The sequence below is a fragment of the Lepisosteus platostomus genome, chromosome 14, assembly GCF_059453375.1.
Source record: "Lepisosteus platostomus isolate fLepPlt1 chromosome 14, fLepPlt1.hap1, whole genome shotgun sequence".
Classification (NCBI taxonomy): Eukaryota; Metazoa; Chordata; class Actinopteri; order Semionotiformes; family Lepisosteidae; genus Lepisosteus; species Lepisosteus platostomus.
This window is the reverse complement of record NC_142624.1, coordinates 17,787,186-17,810,151: the sequence shown is the minus strand read 5'-3', so window position 1 is coordinate 17,810,151 and position 22,966 is coordinate 17,787,186. Positions and strand designations below refer to the sequence as shown.

Below are 22,966 nucleotides of genomic sequence, written 5' to 3'. Positions count from 1 at the left end.
ATGGCAATAAAGTTCAAGTTCAAGTATGTACACAGCAGTACCGCAGGGTGTAGGGTGCAAATCCATGTGAGCCGAAAACGCTACATCATTAATACAGTAATATCTTCCGTGTCGCATTAACAAGTTTAAAAGGAGGAGACACTTTACACTTTAACTCTTCAGTTCACAAAGAAATTTCACGAGCCTCTTCTCTTCTTGTGTTTAATTTTTTGTTTAGCAGGATTCAAGCAGGATTTCAAATGAAAGGCAGTGATGTCAAACAAGCCCAATTCAAAGTTTAACCCGTTCAGAGCCTACATTACTTTTTAGCGTTTCATTTTGAGCTGAAGACCCTCACACCCGAAGAAGGCTTCACAGCTGAAATGTTGCGTTTTCTCTTTTCTCTTTTCAGCATGGAATAAACCTATTACTTGTTCCTTTGCACACTATGCAGGCTGAAGTAGTCTTGTACAGTGATAATAGACGTGGGCAATGTCATCCCCATTAAACAATGTGCTTATTGCGCAAATCCTGCTAAACTAAAAGTGTGTATTGTCTGTTTAGGGTTCTGTAACATTCCAGTTTATGTTTGTACTTGCAAGAATAGCGATTACAAACATTAAAATCATACTTGCTTTATACTGTCCAACTGAGCAATCTTGCTTTTATAAAATATACTCACTTTTTCATGTTTTAATGTGTACGATGCTGTAATACAGTTTAAAAATAATTAAAAGACTGGCATCAGGTCCAGAAATACCATGTCTGCTGAAGTCAATGATTAGGCATCAAGATATTCAATAACTATAATTGGCTTTCAAGATGCATTGATGGCCTCAGTGCATTTCCTCAGCTTTTCTGTAGCCGAGGGGATAACTTTTACTGATCTTTAGACCATTAATGCAAAAAACACACAAAAATTTTAATTCATAATTGATTTTAAATTAAACGGACTTTTAGCTTGCAAGCATCGAATGCCCTTTCCCTCAACAATCATAATGTAACTGCACCTTTGACACAATTTGATATTGCTCTTGTTGGGGGTGGCGATATTGCAGGAAATTGCAAATTGCATTGTTGTTGACCTGAATAGAGCATTGCAGTGGCGATTATTATTCATTCTGGAAAGTCACCTGCTATAACACGTGGCATAATCTTACACAGAATATCTAATTTAATCTGAGTTTGTTTGAGACAAAATGAAACGCTTTGAGTTTGTAATGTAGGGATTTCTATACGTCTTTATCTAGTGGTTTCATTAGTGGCAAAGGCTAAACCTACCTGCCACACACACACACGCCTCAGGACAGTGACGTCACTGCCTTTCATATGAATCCTTTCATATGGAAACAGTTTGACACTGGGCTTAACAATATTAGGAAGATCACAAAACAAGCCTATTAGCCTGGTTTTTGCCTAAACAAATCACGCCCGAGAAAGTGAAGTAGCATTAAATAGCAAAGGTGTTTCGCAAACGTAGGCATAGTACATAATTCAGGCTTTATGAACTCTAATAATTAATAACCCTAATTAATTGAACCCCAGGTGGGAGTTCATAAAGCCAGGTACACCGCGGTGGGCGTGTCGCATCAAAACGCAGTATCACGCGGTGTATCGCGTCATTTGATGTCATGCCGGAAAGTATCCAGAATCACCTTGTAAAACCGCCAGGAGGAGCCAATAAAGCTTAACCTCTCATGTACAGCATGACAAAGATATTACTAATAGTATTAATAATGAATGACTGGACAAGCTGTAAACTCAAAGTATTATGCTGGTCCACATTCTTTCTAACCGTCTTTTTAAACGAAAATACTTTTATTTTTTTCTTTGACAAACACCACAGCATTTCGTTGATCTAACTAACGAGGACAGGACATTAGCTAACCAATACGATAAAGGAATCCAAGCTTTTTTATCTACGCTTTCTTTTCTGTATTATCTATTAAGTTTAAGTGCCTGCGGGCAATTTTCCTGACCGTGGGGGGAAGGGTGGACTGTCTTTTCATCAGAAGGTTAGCCTATTCTACTCTGAGAACATAGAGGGGGTAGAAAGTGCCCACTGTCATTTAAAGTTTTAAATTAGTTAAAAATTTGCACTGGTTCCCTTGCGAAGATAGGGACATGAGAATATTCGTGCATGGTAAAAAAAATGGCATAAAAACGACAATGTGAAGGCTGTGAAAATAGTCACAATGTACTTTATACACAAAGCAAGTGTTCTCACAACTCTAGGAGGTTTCATGAAAATGCTACAGGCGTCCCAAAATCATTTTTGAGCTTTAAGCTAACTTTATCCCGGTTTGCACTGTCAGATTGTGAATCAAAAAAGGCATTTAATTAAACACGCGTTTGCGAATTTAATCAAAATGGGGTTAGACCACTAGATATACAATACACTTCCTCGTGATCATCTTAGAATCTTAAGCTTTAAGGTTTTTTTTACTTTTTAATTATACACTTTAAACACTTTAATTTTGTAAATGCAACACACATTCCGTACAGATATAGTACAATCACATTCTCCTGTCTTCCCGTGGTGTAAAATGAATTACCAGGTGAGTGAGATAACAATGCATTGCCCACTGAGTGGAATGTTCTCAAGTGTAAAAAGAGGTGATAATTCTTAATAATTCCGTGTTGCATTAACTAACTCTTCAGTTTATTCCACCAGACAGTACATGAATATAATTATATCGTTATTAATTTGTTTAGATACGCAATTCCGTATTATATTCCCTGTTAATCAAATTCTAAAAGTATGCTTTTGTTTACGCCGGTAACGAGCAAATTCACAGAAAAGGTTAAAACATTATCACTTTTCACAAAAAATATAATCTTAATACGGTCAGAAGGAGCAAGTAAAAACGTTTCCAAAATAACCACATGTAAGACTTTGATGCTTAAAATGTTTAGGGAGAAAGTGGAATACTGGTGTGTATTTTTTCTTTAAATACCAATACCAGCCATATACAGATTACATGATATGTTTATGTTCCTAAATTAGTATTGTTTATGAGCATGTGAAAGGCATGGTGAATTGGAGATTCTCAAAACTTACTTTGTATGATTGGAAATGAATACGTGATCAGATCAACAAAATGCTGTGGTGTTACTTTTTGTAAGTGGACCAGGGTAATACTTTGAGTTTACAGCTTGTCCAAGGTCATTCATTATTGATACTATTAGTAATATTAATATATTAGTAATGCAAATACATTGATGCATAAAATATTTCTGCATAATTAAAATATTTATGATAAAGGTGGTAGGTTGTGTACTTTTATCCAACTGAGCAATCTTGCTTTCATAAAATATACCAACTTTTTAATGTATAATGATTAACATTCTGTAATGCACAGTTTAAATTTAAAAGTCTAAAGAGTATACAACTTAAATTCTTAATTGAAAAAAGACTGTCCCTCAGCAGTGATCAGGATTCGAAACCAGATGTTTTCTGGTGACAGCTCAAATGCTGTACAGGAGAGGTTAAGCTTTATTAGCTCCACCTGGCGGTTTTACAAGGTGATTCCGGATACTATTAACATAATCTAATTTGCATACGGTACAGCGCGGTATGACGCGAAATGACGCGTTATGACGCGTTTAACTGCAACACCCCCACCATGTTGTACAGCAGCATACCCCGCTCGTTTTGAATGGCCGCATCTGTAGTTCTCTCACCTGCACCTCTCTGTCTAGATTACTTCAAAATATGAAATCAATACAAACACTTTGTCTAGCAGGTGTTCTGACATACCATGTAAGAAAAGAATCATTAGCCATATGCACCATTTCAATATCAGCTGCTAAAATGCCTTTTGGTTTTTCAAAGTGAGTTCTTAAGACCAATTACATTAGCAGGAGACAGAAAAAATATTGCACTTAGAGCACTAAAAAAATATTGGTACTTGAATTTTTACAGAGAAAACTTAAAAGCACATCCCACATCATTTTAAAATGTTATTCTCTAGTCTGTGCAAAACAGGACAAAAAGCTCTTTGTATGGAATATGTAGTGTCAGTTTTGATGTAAAGTGTTTGACTAATAATTGGATGCTTTCTGTCTACAGATTACAAAGTAAAGCACATGAAAGCAAATTGAAAGTGCTGGGTGGTGAAAGAGAACTGGACACAGGTGCTTAAAGAAGCTTTAAAAAATAAATCCCAGATAATAGCAAATAGCTGGCAACCACAGAGCTCAGTTTATAAAATGACCTGTGCGAAAAACTGTCCTGCAAATTTACTATTACAGACACAAGACAATGTTAATTTACATTGGATTAGAACTTTGACCTGATTGATATTGAAAATACAATCCACCTACAGGAGAACATCACTTTAAAACTTGAACTACTTAATGTGATGTACTTAATGCGTAGAGGAGCACTTGCCAAATGTCAATCCACACCAGATGTGTCGTGTCTAGGATACACTGCAAATAAACATACAGCCCTATTCAATATTCCAGACAAACTATTAGATGTGCTGCAGCATCAGGCATGGATTCATAAAATTCCCACCAAGACTGCATATATTCCTTCTGTAAATATAATGGAAAACCTCAACATACAGATGCAGCCATTCAGATGCGCGGCACAACACATACCGCAGGCATTTGGCTACGTCATTAGGCGTCATACCACAGTATGTGATTGGTTGACCGACAGGGGCACTCGTGGTGCATTGGTCGGTCGTAGAAAGATTTAAATGTCTTTCCTGTGCCTGTTTTAGTATTGAATATTTATATGGAATTTTACCACTGAAGGGAAATTTTAGTAGCTGAGCATAAAAAGAATAGGAGCATAAAGCGTGTGAAGGCCATAAACGATATTAATTTTGGAACATAAACATACAGTATTACAGTATGTAAACTGTATATGGCTGGTCTCGATACTTTAAAGAAAAAATACACACCAGTATTCCATTTCTCCCTAAACATTTTAAGCATCGAAGTCTTTAACTAACATGTGAAATAACGTGTATAAAAAGTCGTTTTAAGCTTTTCTGCGAATACGCTCGATACCGGAATAAACAAGCATACTTTTAGAATTTGATTAATAGTGAATATAATATGGAATCGTGTATCTAAAGAAATTAATGACGATATAATTATATTCATGTACTGCAACACAAGAATAGTATACGCTCTACAATGTCTGGTGATACTGTATGTGTAGGGCTGTTTCACCAATCGTCATGTGACCGTGCAAGTAGCGCGATGGTCTAAGCAAGAGGTCGGCTGTTCAAATCCAGCTAGCGCCACGACTTTTCTTTTAACAAACATTTTTTTGAAAAAATAAAAGCAATTTTATGGACAATTAATTGACTTTTTATACTTCTAAATATCACATGTTCGAATCTAAGTCATTTTTTAATATCAACGAATAGTCACCATCTTTCCTTCTGACAATGGTTAATGCTTCTGCTTCTGCTTCCTGCTTCTATCGTGTGGGGATCCCTTTAGATTTCCCTTCAGATTTAAAAAGTTATTAATAATACCTTCGGTGTCGCATCTTCCCGGTTTAGCTGATCTTTTGCTGTCCATGCATGCTTACACAGCTCCCTGGGTAAACTATCACAAAGCTTTAGAGAACTTAACATTTTTATTATCAACAAATTGTAATACGACGTAAATTTTTCACTTGATAATGATAATGATAATAATGATAATGTTTCTTTATTAGCCCTATACAATTTCTTGCATTAGGAATTCGTCTTTTCGCATACCCAAGCTTTTTCTCCATGGAGACACAGACACACAGACAGGGAGAGAAGCTTGGGGTCAGAGCACAGGGTCTGCCATTGTAAGGCGCCCCTGGAGCAGTTAGGGTTAAGGGCCTTGCTCAGGGGCCCAATGGACTAGGATTCCTCTGCCGGCCGCGGGATTTGAACTGGCAACCTTCCAGTCACAGACGCAGATCCTTAGCCACAGAGCCACTGCTCCGCCCGCATGTTGGCAGTGCACAAAATGTTGTAGCTAAAAATCATTTCTAGCACTCACGGGCTGAGAAGTATAACATGAAATAGGTGATTTATTTATTTAGATCTGCATTTGTTCTGAAAGTTAATGCTAATTGGCATTAAATAAAATTCAGGTGGGTAGCTCCGTCAGCATGCGTAGGCTGAAGAAGAAAGAGAACACAATGTTTCGGCCGTGGAGCCTTCTTCAGGTGTGGCCGTGGAGCCTTCTTCTCCACACCTGAAGAAGGCTCCACGGCCGAAAAGTTGTGTTCTCTTTCTTCTTTTTTTCAGCATGGAATAAACCTATTACTTGTTCCATTAAATAAAATGTATTCCTTTGCGTTTTTAGAACCATTTTCAGACACATTTAGTACGGCATCAGAAAACAAAAACTACTTTTAGCTGTACCTAAAATCAGCATTGTTCAGATTTTGTTCACACAGGGAATCTTCACAAGAGGAAATGGCTCTGTCTTCGCATAAATGTGAGTGTTTTGCATCAGGGAAGACAAATATGAACCTATTTCCCTTTGAAACTCATCAAAAAAGACACACTCACCAGAGCTTGCACAACTATAACTAAAACAACTAAAACCTCCTCACTGTGTAAAAATACAACCTTTATAAGTTTATGCAGGTAAATAATTGCTATTAGGAATTATTTTTTAATCTATCAATGTTAGATTTAAAAAAAACACACTGCCCGACGTTAGAAAGCATCTTGCATTACATTGCTTGAAAAATAATTTTATTTCGAGAGACTGGATAAGTAATTCAAGTGTTTTTTTAACTTCCTGAAAAACAAGCCAAGCTATGAGTCATCTTTACAAGACATGTTAAGAGAAGAAATCATGTTTTTGGATGCAAGTGAGGTAAAAAATGTATTTTTTACATTATCTGGCGAGCCTTGTTTTATCAAAGAACCAGAGATCATCTCGCTTTCAAAGGACAGCACAGACTTTCAAAAGACTGCAAATATACTAGCAAGGGTTAATTGCACTAAGAACCGCATAAAGAAATGTAAAATAGTCTTCTTTAGGTGTGACGGCAGGAGTGGATCGCAGCAGAAATACACAGCAAATAACAGGAAAACAAAGAACAGGGCAGGTGAGACGAGTATCCAAATAGTGAGTGATCAGAAAAAGGAAACAATTGTTACGCCCGGCTTTCTGATGCAATTTTTTTTAACTTGTTAATGCATTAGACACATTTCCTGGTATAGATGGGAAAGCGAGAGCCAACTGCCACGCCGCCCTTGTAATTCTAAATCTTGTGACTTTTGAAATTTACTGGGGATGGACCACATCGGTAAATTTCGATGGGTCCAGAGGCAAAAATGCCTTGCCTTGCAATCTCCTGGAAACCATTAGTAGCATGGTGAATCGAAGATTCTCAACACTTGCTTTGTGCGGCTGGAAAATAATTCGTGATCGGATTTATGAAATGCTTCGAAGAAGGAGGTGCTCTTTTCCTCTTGTTTAACAGTCTGTCCAGAAACAAAACATTCCTGTTAAACAAGAGGAATGTAAAAAAAATTGTACAAAAGTAAAAAACAATTACCTTTTGACAATGAAAAACAGTGTGTGTGTCTCTCTCTCTCTGCTGATTAAAGTGCCCCTTTCCATTCAACGGGTGTCTGAGTCGCTGTGTCCTATCTTCTGACAGTCACTATTGTGAATGCCTATAGAGTTTATCTTATTTTTAGTACTATACACATGGGCGCCGTGTGTTAAAAAAGTTGGGTGTTAGCATTAACTATTAATGAGTGGCTCTGGTGAAATTTCGCTGTGAACATAAGAGTTAAAGTGTAAAGTGTTTCCTCTTTTTAACGGGAAGAGACGTGGTGCTTTTTTTTAAATCCCTGGCGGAACCGGGCTCAAATAAAAATCAAGTAATAGGTTTATTCCATGCTGAAAAAAAGAAGAAAGAAAACACATTCCATAAGACCACTTGACAGCCGGCTGGCTGTGCCGAAAAATAAATAAAAACCGGTTTGACAACTCTTAAGCATACTTAAGCATACTGTGGTTTTTGTTAACACAACTTTAACAGTGAAAAGACAATGGGCATTCTCAGAGTAGAATAGTTGTGCTTTCCAATCAAAGACTGTCCCCCTTCCCCCCATGGAAAGACAGACAAATGTTTTTACTGCCTATTCAGTCGCTATTCAGAGGGATATGTGGTGACATAACCGCGCAGGCGAACAGCTCCAATGTCAGGCGTAAGCGATAAATATATTGAGCTGAAAAGCTGTACAATGCAAGAAATTTCGTTACTGTAGGAGGTTTCAAGAAAAAGATACAGGCATTTGCACAGCCTAAGAGGGGGGGTCTGATCTCAGTGACAGCTGACAATCCTCCATACACTCAAGTAAAAAATTTACGTCGTATTTACAATTTGTTGATAATAAAAATGTTAAGTTCTCTAAAGCTTTGTGATAGTTTACCCAGGGAGCTGTGTAAGCATGCGTGGGCAGCAAAAGATAAGCTAAACCGGGAAGATGCGACACCGAAGATATTATTAATAACCTTTTAAATCTGAAGGGAGATCTAAAGGGATCCCCACACGATAGAAGCAGGAAGCAGAAACAGAAACAGTAACCGTTGTCAGAAGGAAAGATGGTGACTATTTGTTGATATTAAAAAATGACTTAGATTCGAACATGTTGTGATATTTAGAAATATAAAAAGTCAAGTAATTGTCCATAATATTGCTATTTTATTTTTTCAAAGAAATGTTTGTTAGAAGAAAAATCGTGGTGCTAGCTGGATTTGAACAGCCGACCTCTCGCTTAGAAGTCGGGCAGTTAGACCATTGCGCCACTTGCACGGTCACATGATGAGTGGTGAAACAGCCCTACACATACAGTATCAACAGACATTGTACAGTTGAACAGTGTATACTATTGTGTTGCAGTACATGAATATATTAATTTCTTTAGATACGCAATTCCATATTATATTCTCTATTAATCAAATTCTAAAAGTATGCTTGTTTACTCCGGTATCGAGCGTATTCGCAGAAAAGCTTAAAACTACCACTTTTTATACACATGTTATTTCACATGTTAGTTAAAGACTTCGATGCTTAAAATGTTTAGGGAGAAATGGAATACTGGTGTGTATTTTTTCTTTAAAGTACCGAGACCAGCCATATACAGTTAACATACTGTAATACTGCATGTTTATGTTCCAAAATTAATATCATTTATGGCCTTCACACGCTCAGCTACTAAAATTTCCCTTCAGTGGTAAAATTCCATATAAATATTCAATACTAAAACGGACACAGTAAAGACATTAAATATACATATACAGTACATACTGTATACAGTACAGTTTGTACACAGTAATATGTTTATGTTCCTAAATCAATATCTTTTATGAGCATGTGAAAGGCATGGTGAATCTGAGATTCTCAAAAATTACTGTACTTTGCATGATTGGAAATAAATGCGTGATTGGATCAACGAAATGCTGTGGTGTTACTTTTACAAAGACGGTCAATGAAAAAATAAAATCTTTTCATTTACAAAGACGGTTACAAAGAATTTGTACCAGGGCAATACTTTGAGTTTACAGCTTGTCCAAGGTCACTGATTATTAATACTATTAGTAATATCTTCGGTAAAGATTTTGATGGCGACAGCTCAAACATGAGAGGTTGAGCTTTATTAGCTCCACCTTGCGGAAATTCTGGATACTATTATTTTACTTGCAGCACCATGCGGTGTTATGCGAGAATATACGGTATTATACAGTAACTTGAGTTACACCGTGACAAGCGCACCGCATTATAATGCGGTATCGCCCGCTTGTTTTGAAAGGCTGCATCTGTATCATAACTTGTGTGTTTTCAGCTATCTCTGAAAAGCCAATATGTATGTAGTAAGACATCTAGTCTATTAGTAACAATGGACAGACTGAATAATAAACGGCGGGCTGGAGTTTCTTGTTTCATGTCTCATCTGAGGAACAGCACCTTCTACTACCCACTCTCTATAATCACTGTTTTTTTCTGGAAATTCAGGTCCAGAGAGAGGAGTGCCTTCCACTGTCCACCATCCCTACTTACAAACTTACAGAACTTCTGAGATCACAGACGTGTCACATCCAATATAAAGAACCAGTAATATAACAACATCGTAGATAAGGTAAAGAAGTAAGAATTTGCTTCACCAATTGAACAGAATGATCAATACTTTGGATTTTTATAGGTCTTGCTTTTCCTGGAGAGAAAAAGAAAAAGAGCAATTTTCCACCAGCACTGTCTTAAAATTGTACTGGCATGTAGCTGAGGATGAATACTAGATATAATAACCAAAATGAAAAACACTTAGGTTTCCAAACCTGTCATTCCTGACACAATGTGGTTCTTAAGTTTACATTTGCTTATGGTACACTTTGATCATTCAGCATGGGTCAGGAAAGTACACTAAGATCTCATAGACATAGAATGACAGAAAGAAAAATTCAGCAATCCTGATCTTATTTTAAGGTAAACTTATTTCTTGCCAAACGTCTATTAGAATTGTGTCCTGTTCAATATTCAGTGGCATAAATCCAATCTCAAGAAGGAATAAGAATACAATCTTATCTAAACAGAGTCAGTCTCTGCAACTCAGAGTTTGAAAACCCAATATTACAGAAGTGAAATTGACATTTTCTTACACTTTTTTTTGACGTGCTGTAGCTACTGGATTAGATTGCTTTTCTAATTTGTTTTCCAATGGTTTGAGATGTTTTTATGAATCTAAGAAAATGCAAACACATAATTTTTGCAAAGCTTATGGTTAATGACATATTGATTTTTCCCCATCATATATGATAGGATAAAAGACAGAATTAAAAACAAACCAGAAACAACCTGTCCTCTATAAAGAGCATAACAAGTGTAACCACAAATAAACCACAAAAACCACAAAGGGCACAACAGAGAGGGACCCACAAAACAATGGACCAGACGGCCTGTGCCAGTCTTTTTTACAGAATGCTGTTTTCCCTTCTTAGCACCTATGTGCTTCTTAAAGGCATGCTGCTCATTTTCCAAACAGAATATGCACATACAGTGCCTTGCGAAAGTATTCGGCCCCCTTGAACTTTTTAACCTTTTGCCACATTTCAGGCTTCAAACATAAAGATATAAATTTTTTATTTTATGTGAAGAATCACCAACAAGTGGGACACAATTGTGAAGTGGAACGAAATCTATTGGATTTTTGAAACTTTTTTAACTAATAAAAAAATGAAAAGTGGGGCGTGCAAAATTATTCGGCCCCCTTGCGTTAATACTTTGTAGAGCCACCTTTTGCTGCGATTACAGCTGCAAGTCGCTTGGGGTATGTCTCTATCAGTTTTGCACATCGAGAGACTGAAATTCTTGCCCATTCTTCCTTGCAAAACAGCTCGAGCTCAGTGAGGTTGGATGGAGAGCGTTTGTGAACAGCAGTTTTCAGCTCTTTCCACAGATTCTCGATTGGATTCAGGTCTGGACTTTGACTTGGCCATTCAAACACCTGGATACGTTTATTTGTGAACCATTCCTTTGTAGATTTTGCTGTATGTTTGGGATCATTGTCTTGTTGGAAGATAAATCTCCGTCCCAGTTTCAGGTCTTTTGCAGACTCCAACAGGTTTTCATCCAGAATGGTCCTGTATTTGGCTGCATCCATCTTCCCCTCAATTTTAACCATCTTCCCTGTCCCTGCTGAAGAAAAGCAGGCCCAAACCATGATGCTGCCACCACCATGTTTGACAGTGGGGATGGTGTGTTGAGGGTGATGAGCTGTGTTGCTTTTACGCCAAACATATCGTTTTGCATTGTGGCCAAAAAGTTCGATTTTGGTTTCATCTGACCAGAGCACCTTCTTCCACATGTTTGGGGTGTCTCCCAGGTGGCTTGTGGCAAACTTTAGACGAGACTTTTTATGGATATCTTTGAGAAATGGCTTTCTTCTTGCCACTCTTCCATAAAGGCCAGATTTGTGCAGTGTAAGACTGATTGTTGTCCTATGGACAGACTCTCCCACCTCAGCTGTAGTTCTCTGCAGTTCATCCAGAGTGATCATGGGCCTCTTGGCTGCATCTCTGATCAGTCTTCTCCTTGTCTGAGCTGAAAGTTTAGAGGGACGCCCAGGTCTTGGTAGATTTGCAGTGGTCTGATACTCCTTCCATTTCAAGATGATCGCTTGCACAGTGCTCCTTGGGATGTTTGAAGCTTGGGAAATCTTTTTGTATCCAAATCCGGCTTTAAACTTCTCCACAACAGTATTACGGACCTGCCTGGTGTGTTCCTTGGTCTTCAGGATGCTCTCTGCGCTTTCAACAGAACCTTGAGACTATCACAGAGCAGGTGCATTTATACAGAGACTTGATTACACACAGGTGGATTCTATTTATCACCATCAGTCATTTAGGACAACATTGGATCATTCAAAGATCCTCGCTGAACTTCTGGAGTGAGTTTGCTGCACTGAAAGTAAAGGGGCCGAATAATTTTGCACGCCCCACTTTTCATTTTTTTATTAGTTAAAAAAGTTTCAAAAATCCAATAGATTTCGTTCCACTTCACAATTGTGTCCCACTTGTTGGTGATTCTTCACATAAAATAAAAAATTTATATCTTTATGTTTGAAGCCTGAAATGTGGCAAAAGGTTGAAAAGTTCAAGGGGGGCGAATACTTTCGCAAGGCACTGTATATATATTGAGGTTTTATACCTATATGTATCTATAATAATTCATTGATTACACACTGGTGAAAAAAATGAACTGGCTGTTTGGTTACAGTTTCCAAAGCTTTATTATTTGCTAAATCCCTGAATGCAAATTTGCCCTACATAATACAAATGATACAAATAAACCAAACATTCACAATTCATTAAAAGTTCATTATTCTTTTTCCCCTTTCCTAGGGACCTTGGTGTCAGATAGAGGAGAAACATTATTTTTGCTTTCTTTTCTTGTATTCGTTTAGAACATAGCAGCCTACTCAAATATATATATATACTGTACATGCCATGTGTGTATCCTCAGATAAGGTCTTAGAGTGACTGCTGGCTAGGCCTGCTGTTTTTCCTTCTTACAAAGTGCAGTGCTGCCCCTTTGACCAGTGGCTCTTTGACAAGTGAAGATTAGACTGAAGAACGCTTTTTTCTTTCATTTGGATGTTCTGACAGTCCAACATACTGTAGATACAGCACAGCACCTGCAAACGCTTTCATGCATATATTGAACCAACGTCTTATGTGAAAAGGAAGCTGTGACTCTTTATTGTGCCATGACACGCACTCTGCTTTATTGAGCACTGCCCTTCCTTTGACTCCAGTCCCCACTACTAGATCCCAGTATCCTTAAAAAAAGAGGTGCTGTCCATAAAAGCTGGTATTGTGGGGTTGGTATTTCAGTAAAAACAAAATTACAAAGTCTATAACCCTGCCAAATACAGTTCTGTATAGTAAGAGTCCATCTGGTTTTGCAGGTCTCTTTAAATCAACAACACCCCTCTAAGAACTGGGAAAAACGTGCCAATTATGCCAATTTTTATTTGAATTGTGTCGTTAAGAGCTGAATTATAATGATAACCTGTGGACACAGTGGTCCTCAGGAGTGGAACTGGGTAGTCCTGGTCTAGAGAAAGCACATTTGTTTTACAGTACATGCCAGTACTGGATTTAGGTTTTCTTTAATTACACTCACCCAAACCATTTCCAGTCTGATTTAGCCAGACTGTGCTAATACTCTGATGGACACTTCCAAACTGACATAAGGCTGCTTTCTATTTTCCCCTTGCTTACTTTTCAATGTGAATCTTAAGAACATTGTTCTAGCACACAACACACAGGTTACTGACTGTCACTAACAATGCAATGTTAAACTAATAGTAATAATAAAACTCCTTCAATATACAAAACAACAGTGTCAAGTTTGCCAATATTAATTTCTTTAAAAGAGTTGCAGTTAGTCACAGCTGTGCATTTGAAATTAAAGAAAAAGTTCAAATATACAGTACACGTTTCTTTTTTGCAGTGCTGCATTTACTTTAGTAATATCTTAAAGATTCATCTGTTTATACTGTTCCCTGTCTTGTCAAGGTGTTCTGACACTGGAGTAAAGTGAATTGTTAGACACTATAGATGGAAATACAGTCGTTGATGTGCTTGTACAGTACATCAGGGTTATGTGGTTAAACAAGGAGCTCCCAATTCAGTGGAGACACCAGATGACCTGACAGTTTTGACATTGGAACTTTTTGGAAATGACCAGTCAAGCTCATGCAACCAATGCTATATTTAAAATATAATCAAATGTCTCAGAAAAGAAGGATACATAGTAGAGATAATCTCAGCACACTAATTCCCCACTGATGAACTAAAACCAGGCATTGGTCATTGAACTGGCTCCTTACTTGTAATATCAAAAGCTTTATTACAGGAAGTTCTATTTCGGAAAAAACATTGTCCAAAGCCTCTTGTTTCTAATATGAAATAAATTATTCACATCAAAACAATATAATATTGCACAGTTGTGTTTCTACATCTTAACCTAACCAGAATCATAATTCACCATATTATAAAAAAAACTATTTTGGAGCACAGGATATTGCTACTCACATGTATAATGCAATAATGGAATTATCATTTGAATTTAAATTATTAGGAATTTAAAACTACTGGATGTGGGCAATTTGGAATGTACTGTAGGTGTGATCTTGGAGCAAAGTGGAAAGGACTTGTTCCCTAATACATAATCAAACTTCGATATATTCTCTTTAGCTACAATCTCAAACAAAGGTATTAATACTCGAAACAATATAATTCACTTAATAGATTGGAATTGCAGAAATAAGTATAGGCAGACCTTGGTAATTCAGTAAGAATCTCTGTCATTGCTTGCTGGGATGGTTCAGTGTAGAATAAACTGCAAAAAGATACCACTCATAATAAACTTCCATAAAAGTATTCATTACTTTAAAGATATTAGTGATTTATATTGTTGCAATCATATGGAAAGATAACTTGACTTCCAATTTCAATTTCTGTGAAACTGCATTAGGTCAAGATGACTCCAAGCATAGTTGTAAGCATTACAGGATGGATAAAAATAGCTGAGATCCTCCCGTAACTGTAAGAATAGAATTCTGACACCCTACTTGTGTTTTTGTACTGTGCATAAGGAGAACTTGTAGTGGAATGATCTTATACAGTAAAGATTATTGAGGTGTCAAATTGGACCAGAGTAATTCAACTACAAAATGAGGTGAGAGCACTACAGTCTTCTCACTTTTAACTGAAACAGGAGACAAAACACAGGTTCCAGATGTGAAGAGAATTGGAATGGAAATTGAAACTGCATGGAAAGACTCAAGTATTTGCCCGCTACAGTGCATTCTATCATTTATCTGTGGTGAAAATACATTGGATAGACCAATGTAATGTACTATTTTTGAGACAGTTAAAATGCTACAAGTAGAAAAATGAGGAGGATGCCTAACCATAAAACTAAAATTAATTTACAGAAAAATGCTTTAACTTGTTGAAAAGCTCCAGGTTGCAGCATGTACTGAAAGTCCGAAACGGAAGCTACTCAGCTTGAAAAGCCTGAATCTCTCATACTATCAGGGTCACTGGCCAAGAGGTGAACTTCCCTGAAAGAGGCAGCAGCACTCTTTTAGGGAAACAGCAGCAGACTGCTTTCAGAACCCAAACAAAACTAAACAAAATCCTTTTTTCCAGTATGATGCATACAATGTCCCTTGAATAAAAAAACAGCTGAGGAGGACAGTCTTTTATCCAACAGATAAAAGCTTATAGGCTATGGTCTAACATACCTTTTCATTTATATTATACTGCTGTTGTAGCAATTCTGGAAAATTATGAAAAAAATTATTATTGGTATCAGCAGAGTTATTATGATGTCATTTTGCACATGGTGTTTCCAAACGCAATGAAATTCCTGACATTTTCCCTGTACCATATGACTTTTCTTTTTAGGTATTTAAAATCCATAAAAATCTTTCTACAAACTTCAGGAATCTCCACTTTATCAGTTAGCAAAGACCAAAACAGAGACATGTGGTAGGATTAACTCTGCAGCATCTGTCATTATTTCACTTGCTAAGATTTAGGTGTCAAGCAAAAATACCAAAACAGAAATGCTTGGAGATAAGAAGAAAATTGCTCTTTTTCAGACCTTTCTTCCCCCGCACACTTTAGTAAATAGGAAAATAAAGTCAATTAAAATAGTTCAATTTGATTGCACTTACAAAACTATACTGTATCAAGAAAATATTTGAGAAGCCCCTAAACTGGTCTGTATTCTCATATACTGTACTTTAGACCTAAAATACAATCTGACCCTCATGAAAGTTTTAATAAAAGATAAAGATAATTTGATTATTTGTAACACAGACATAAAACATATTTTAATACACAATTAAACATTAAATATTATACTTGAACCCCTAGATTTTGTTATTTGTGGCACCTACCTTAGCACCAATGCTTTCAACTAGATGTTTCCTGTAATTGTTTATCAGTCTTTCATGAATTTTGAACCCATTCTTCCATACAAAACTACTTCAGTTTGGTGAAATTAAAGTTTTCTTTCATGAACAGCTTGCTTCAGGTCCAGCCATAACATTTCAATGGCTTTTAAGTATGGTCTTCGACTTAGCCAAACCTAAAGATGATTTGTTTTCTTTTTCAGCCATTCTGTTGTAATTGTGATTGTATATTTAGGATCATTGTCTTGCTGCAAGATTTACTTTCTACTCAGCTGACAAATGGATGGCCTGACATTCTCCTCCTGAATGTGGTGATACAAGGAATAGATCTTCATTCAAGACTCGCAGCTGTAATTACTGCAGAAGTGTTTTCACCTTGTACTGACTATTGAAAACCTATGAAATCAAACTCTTTTTTTTTTGTTTTTGAATTTTCTTTGCAGTTTTTGCTGATATTTACCCTTTTCATCCAGAAATGTGTTTAGTTAGAGCATTTATGTTCTTTTAAAATATTCACTTTAAAAATCGTGTTCACATAATCTGTATTTCAACAAAATGTGACATCATTGGAAGGGTGAAATACTTTTATAAGGCACAGTACATATCTTTTAACAGGGCAAAGATAAAAGTAGGTAGAAGGTAGGCAGTCAGACTGAATCAAATGTATTTCTCATACCTAGACTTAAAATTAGTCATTCCTGAGCCTTATAATAAAACTTTAAAACCTTTGCTCAACCTTCTTCTGACACATTAGTAACACATAAAAAATTCAGGAAATATAAACAGTCATGGCACAGTAATTAAAGCAGTCAAACAAACCTGGGATCAAGAAGACACTTCAAAAACTGGAACAGCAAATGATCATCCTGGAAAACAGACAGAACAGAAAGTGCTGTCAGACGATTATGCCTTTTAAGTCATAGAAATGCAGCATAAGATGTATGAAGCTGTAAAACATAACAAAAAAAAACATTTTCATTGCAGTCTGAAAAATAATACTGTAATAACAAGTTCTGGAGAAAGAAAATAGAACAAGACATCAAAATGGTGAACATGCTTGAAAAGTCCCATTACCCAGTATGTAGGGTAAAGCAATGTCCTGCTTCCCAATGTTTGTTTACTGGTCTCACCAAGCTGTATAATCTGGTCAAGGTGTAGCTGTGGGGACTTCCACTGTGGCTCAAATACACTTCAAATGTCACAGCATTGTATCCCATAAACAACCAGGTTGAACAGCTTTGGAGGGGCTTGCCCAGACTGAGAAATCTACATATTTAATAGAAGTTTGAATCAAGATGCACAAAAAAATGATGAAAATATTACTGTGAGATTCGGCTATACCTAAGAAACCACACTTGGAAGCAGGATGCACAGCTTCACTTGAGAAAGTTCTTGAGTGATCTACACACCTGAAACAGATTAACTTGCTTGAATAAGGAGAAAAATGACTGCACAGTGTGCAGATCACTTACACAAAGAGTAACCTGAAGTGATCACTTGTATATCTGCATACAGTGTACTGCACATTTTAAGAAATGTACTTTTTTAAAACACATAGGTAGATATCCAATTGGATGTAAAACAGAATCTTGTGTTTTACATACTGAAGTGAACATATTTTTGTTGAACATATATTTATAAAACATTTTTGAAGGACTGTAGAGCAGAGGTGGGCAAACGTTTTTGTCCCAAGGGCCACACAACATTTGGAAACTGTACAGCGCCATTTCAGGCTGCTGTTACAGATAGCCTATGCCCTATATACGTTTAGAATCCAACATAGGCTTATTAGTTCAAAGTTAACAATACCCTGAGAGAAAAAATATTTTAAATATAAAAAAATAAAACTTGAATAAAACTTGGCATTCAACTCACCTATTACCTCGACCTGATGGGTAACTGTACTGTGTGATAAACTTATTTTCTCAAATTTGTTCTTGCTCTCTGGACAAAGAATATCTATGGCTTCTATCATACACTCCTTCAAGAGCTCCCCTTCAGAGAGTGGCTTGCTTTGTTTAGCAATTTTATATGCAGGCAGGTAGCTTGCCTTTGTGCTGGCCTCTTGGATAGTACAAAGGCGGAAAAATACATTTTGCTGAGCCTGTAAACTAGCGGCTAGTTTGGAAGCTCTATTAGCCCACTCTTCGCGTGACAGATTGCTAGCATAGTTAGCATGTTTGGTAGAAAAATGCAGACTAAGCTTGTATTCTTTGAACACTGCGACTTTCCTTATAAATTAAACATATAGCCTTTGTTCCAACCTCTTTGAAAATGTATTCTGCAGTTCATTCTTCGTTAAACACTCAGCATTCACTGTCAACTTTCTGTTTCTTTAATCCGCTCATTTTGGCAGAGGTTCCCTCACAGTCCGATGAGCCCACTCTAACTGGGGAATCAAACTGGTAAAGCAGGGGTTCCCAAACCTTTTGGTTCCGTGCTTCCCTTCACCTGTCAAATTTTCCACATGCCTCGCCTGTCAAAAATATGTTTGATGGCAGTGCAATATTTTACAAAAGATTAAAAATTTGAAAAGGAAATGATGGGTCAAAATAAAAACAAAGTTGATCCAATTTTTATCATTTTTTAATCATTTTCAAAACCAATAAGCTTGATCAAAACAGTAAAAACAATTGACACCACATTTTATTGAAATTATTTGAATAATATAATTGCGAACAACTTGAAAAACAAAATCAACATCTTTGTATAATGCTTAGGTGGCGCGATGCAGTTTGGAATCACTGTGGAAAAACGTTCATACGCCATCTAATAGCACGAATAATGAAAGGTAAGAATAAACGGCACCAAAGTGGAATATGGCGAGTATTGACTAATTTGTTTTTTTACCTCAAGGGCCGGTTAAATTGGCTGGCGGGCCGGATGAAGCTCGCGGGGAGGTAGTTTGCCCACAGGTGGTCTAAAGGAACTGCAGTTAGCTGTTATTACTGCAGTGGGATAGAGGCAGTTCTTGAGTCTAGTGCAGTACCGCTTGCCAGAGCACAGGGAGGAGAACAGTTTGTGGCCAGAATGGCTGGGATCCTGAATGATGGATTGGGCTTTATTGCGACACTGGATGGTGTGTATCTCACTGATTGATGGTAAATCACATCCTACAATCCTCTGTGCCATTGCCACATCCCTTTGTAGTGCACCTCTGTTATGCATTGTAGTACATTGTAGTATGCTGTACCACACAGTGATGCCACTAGTGTGCACACTTTCTATGGTCCTGCAGTAAAAGTTCTTCAGGAATTGCTTCCCAATGCAGCATTTCTTTAAACACAGCAGAAAGTGCAAGAGCTGCTGTGGCTTTCTCCAACTGGCTACAGTGCTGTGAGAAAAAGAGAAGCCCATGTGGAATACAAAGAGAAGATAAAAATACAGAATCCTGTATTGTAGCTAATTCTGTGTAACCAGAAAGACCTGTGTGGGCCTCTGTGTGGGACCTTACTGTAAATGAACCCTAGGTAGTACTAAGGCATTGTGAAACTATCTAGTTATTAGTAACAGAGTGGGTCTAGAAAAGAGTTACCCAGAAGCTCAAGGAGGAGCTAGGTGTTTTTTTCTGGGACCACCCATAAAAAGACAGATCACTACGACGCTGAGTCTCTGGGGATGTCACAATTTTATATTACTGTATGCCATCTGTTCTTTATTGCATTTTTTTAATGATCAACACTCAATCCCAGAAAACTTAGACCTGGCATATCAAGGAATACACATTTTTCTCAGGTAACATCACTTTAAGGATATTATAAAAAGTGTTTTAGACTCCAGTCCTATCCACTCCCACATAAAACAACTTTTATGATGTGAACAGCAAGAAAGAGGGATGTTGTTTCTGGAGCAGGGATCTTCATATCATTTACATCTTCAGGCAGACATCACTCATTGATATGACACCTTGATATGATATGACTCCTTGAAATGTGCAAATTTAATATTAAGATAATCTGGGGAGAACTGCCAAACTGGATACCTAGGGGTACTATAGTGTTTTGAGATCACCAAAGCTGTTTGTATTGTCTTTGGACAAATGAAAGATGTGTTCTCTGACTTTTAAAACTACCTGAACCCTAAAGGAAGTAAATGTTAAGAAATGTTGTATGCTTAAAATAGTGCCACTCATACTTTTAGCATATTTGTACTCCCAAATAAATATGGACTTGAATAAAATTTGATAACAGGCAAAGAAAATTCAGAAAGTAAACCAGCAAGCACAACTCATGAATATGACATAAACATAGCAAAATAAAGCTGAGCTGCAAATTTGTGACTGACGTTAGAAGATGTGCTCATTAAAACTCAATTTAAACTTTCAAACTATGGAAGAGTTTGTTGATGTACATATCTTTTGTGGGCCTCTATGGTAATGATCCCTCTGTTTTCTAAAAATACTTTGTAGTATATAAGTTCCATTCTGTACGTGCTATCCTCTTCTATACAAAACAAAGCCTTTGTAATTCAAATGCAAAGTTAATTAAGTACACATATAAAACCTTAAACCATTAGACTCATAAACAAATACTCAATAAAAATAAGAGTAATCAAAAATGTTTTTGCTATGGTGTACAGAAGAATTTTTATATAAATTGTTTACTACATTATCTGGTCAACTAGACCTAATAAACAATTAATTTCATTTAAGGAGCTGTGACTGTAATCTGAATTTTTCACTAGCATGTTTTGAAACTGCACAGGTAGGTTTACAATTTCAGGAAAGTAGGCTCTGAAGGAATGAGACAGTTCTTAAAAGAAGTAGAAAGACTTGCATAGATGTGGAACAAGCAGAGAATGAATACATTTAAAGGATATTTTGCTTGAAAAACAGAATAACTGTGGTTAGAAAGCAGTTACCCAAATGATTAATAAATCAATTAAGAAAAATATATGGTGAAAGAAAGTACTTTTTACACAATTATTAAAACAGGATCTAGTTAAAGAAAATGTGTATAATGAACTACTAGCATAGGTAAAAACAGTAGAAAGGCTAGAAAGAAAGTAAAATTTTAAGATCCAAATTTTACAGATATCTTTTGTAACTGTGACTACATTTAAAACTCCATTTTTAAAAAAACATGGATTTTAATTCTGTTCCGTAGTAAAAATATCAGTAATGCCATTAACGATACCCAAATGAAGCCCAGAAACAGTGCTCCTGGGAACACAGCCCCATTGAACCGCAGCTATAATTGCCTGTATTTGTGCTGATTTCCACAGCACTCATTTCTCTGGAAAGCACCTTCAGTGGTCTGTGAGGCATTGCTTAGCAGCGGTGACATCTAAAATAAAAACTAAAGGGTTTTTCCTGTATGACAACAAAATATAAACACCAAAGAACGAAGCAACTGAGAGATAAAAATGGAAAACTTCAATATGATGAAAGGGAAATGGTGGTATATTAAATTAATTTTTCAGTCAGGTATTCATCAACAAATCTCCAAATCCTTCTGGTATTCAATGAATTGTATTTAGAGAGATAATAGAAGGCTTTCATAAGCCTTCAGTCACAGACAGTGATAATGGCCAGTGACTGGAAAATTGCAAATGTTGAAGCCATCTATAAAAAGGGTGATCAAAGCAAACTAACAATAAACCTTAACTTAAATCACTTAAAAACCACACTTATATCACTTGTAAGGCTATGAATTAAACTAATGCATTTTCTGTATGGAAACAGAATTCCTAAAATATTTAGAATCGTTCATATAATATACAGTATGTACTATGCAGAGTAATCAACATACTGCATTTTCAGATTACTGTACATTCAAGTTACAATGTAGCAAAAATTACATACATTATATACAAGTAGAAAAAACTAAATAAAAAATAAAGTAGTCTGTCATTTCGGTCTGCTGCAGACTGAAAAAAAAAACTCCTACAGTATCACATAGAAGGAAAATACAAATATTAATATATAGTACTTTAACTTCAGAATTAATCATTGTTTATGCATGCTATGGGGGATCATTTAACCAAATATATGGAACAACTATCACAGATTGAGAAGTAGTTATTTGAATTAAATACTACAGTATATCTAAGTTTTTAGTGCTGTATCTAAACAGCTGTCAATTCATTTGACATGCTGTACAGTTACAACCTCCCATATCTGCACTAGATGGATGGGGAATTGTATGCATTCCTCTGAATTGTGAACTATTAAGTAACCTGCTGCATTCTTTTTTATACTTTGTTCGCCAAAGCACCTATGACAGAGTTCTCATAAGCCAAAGGGATGAGGGTTTCACTGTTGAAACTGATATCTCACAGGCATCTCCCAGACACAAAGTACACTGCTGTATGGCATCCCAAGGATACCTTGCCTAACTAACGAAGGCTCCTGATCCTGCAAATTCATATTCAACAGCGCTTCTTCTGGCCAGCAACACTAATAACCCAACACTAATAGGTGAGTTCACAACGTTTGAGACAATAATTGCATAACATTCTTACAGGTTTGGAAACCAATTCATAGATTACTGCCGTCCCATTTTCACTCATTAGAAAGCCTGTTA

The 22,966-nt window shown here is 36.6% G+C and overlaps 1 protein-coding gene across 1 annotated transcript in view; it reads right to left on the bottom strand.

Moving 5' to 3' along the window:
- The window catches only part of vps8 (VPS8 subunit of CORVET complex), a 387,878-nt gene that overhangs the window by 222,937 nt on the left and 141,975 nt on the right, over positions 1 to 22,966 (bottom strand). The window contains exon 34 of the mRNA XM_088607294.1: positions 17,262 to 17,308. Coding sequence (XP_088463420.1) covers positions 17,262 to 17,308 — 47 coding nt within the window. The remainder of the gene's footprint in view (positions 1 to 17,261; positions 17,309 to 22,966) is intronic.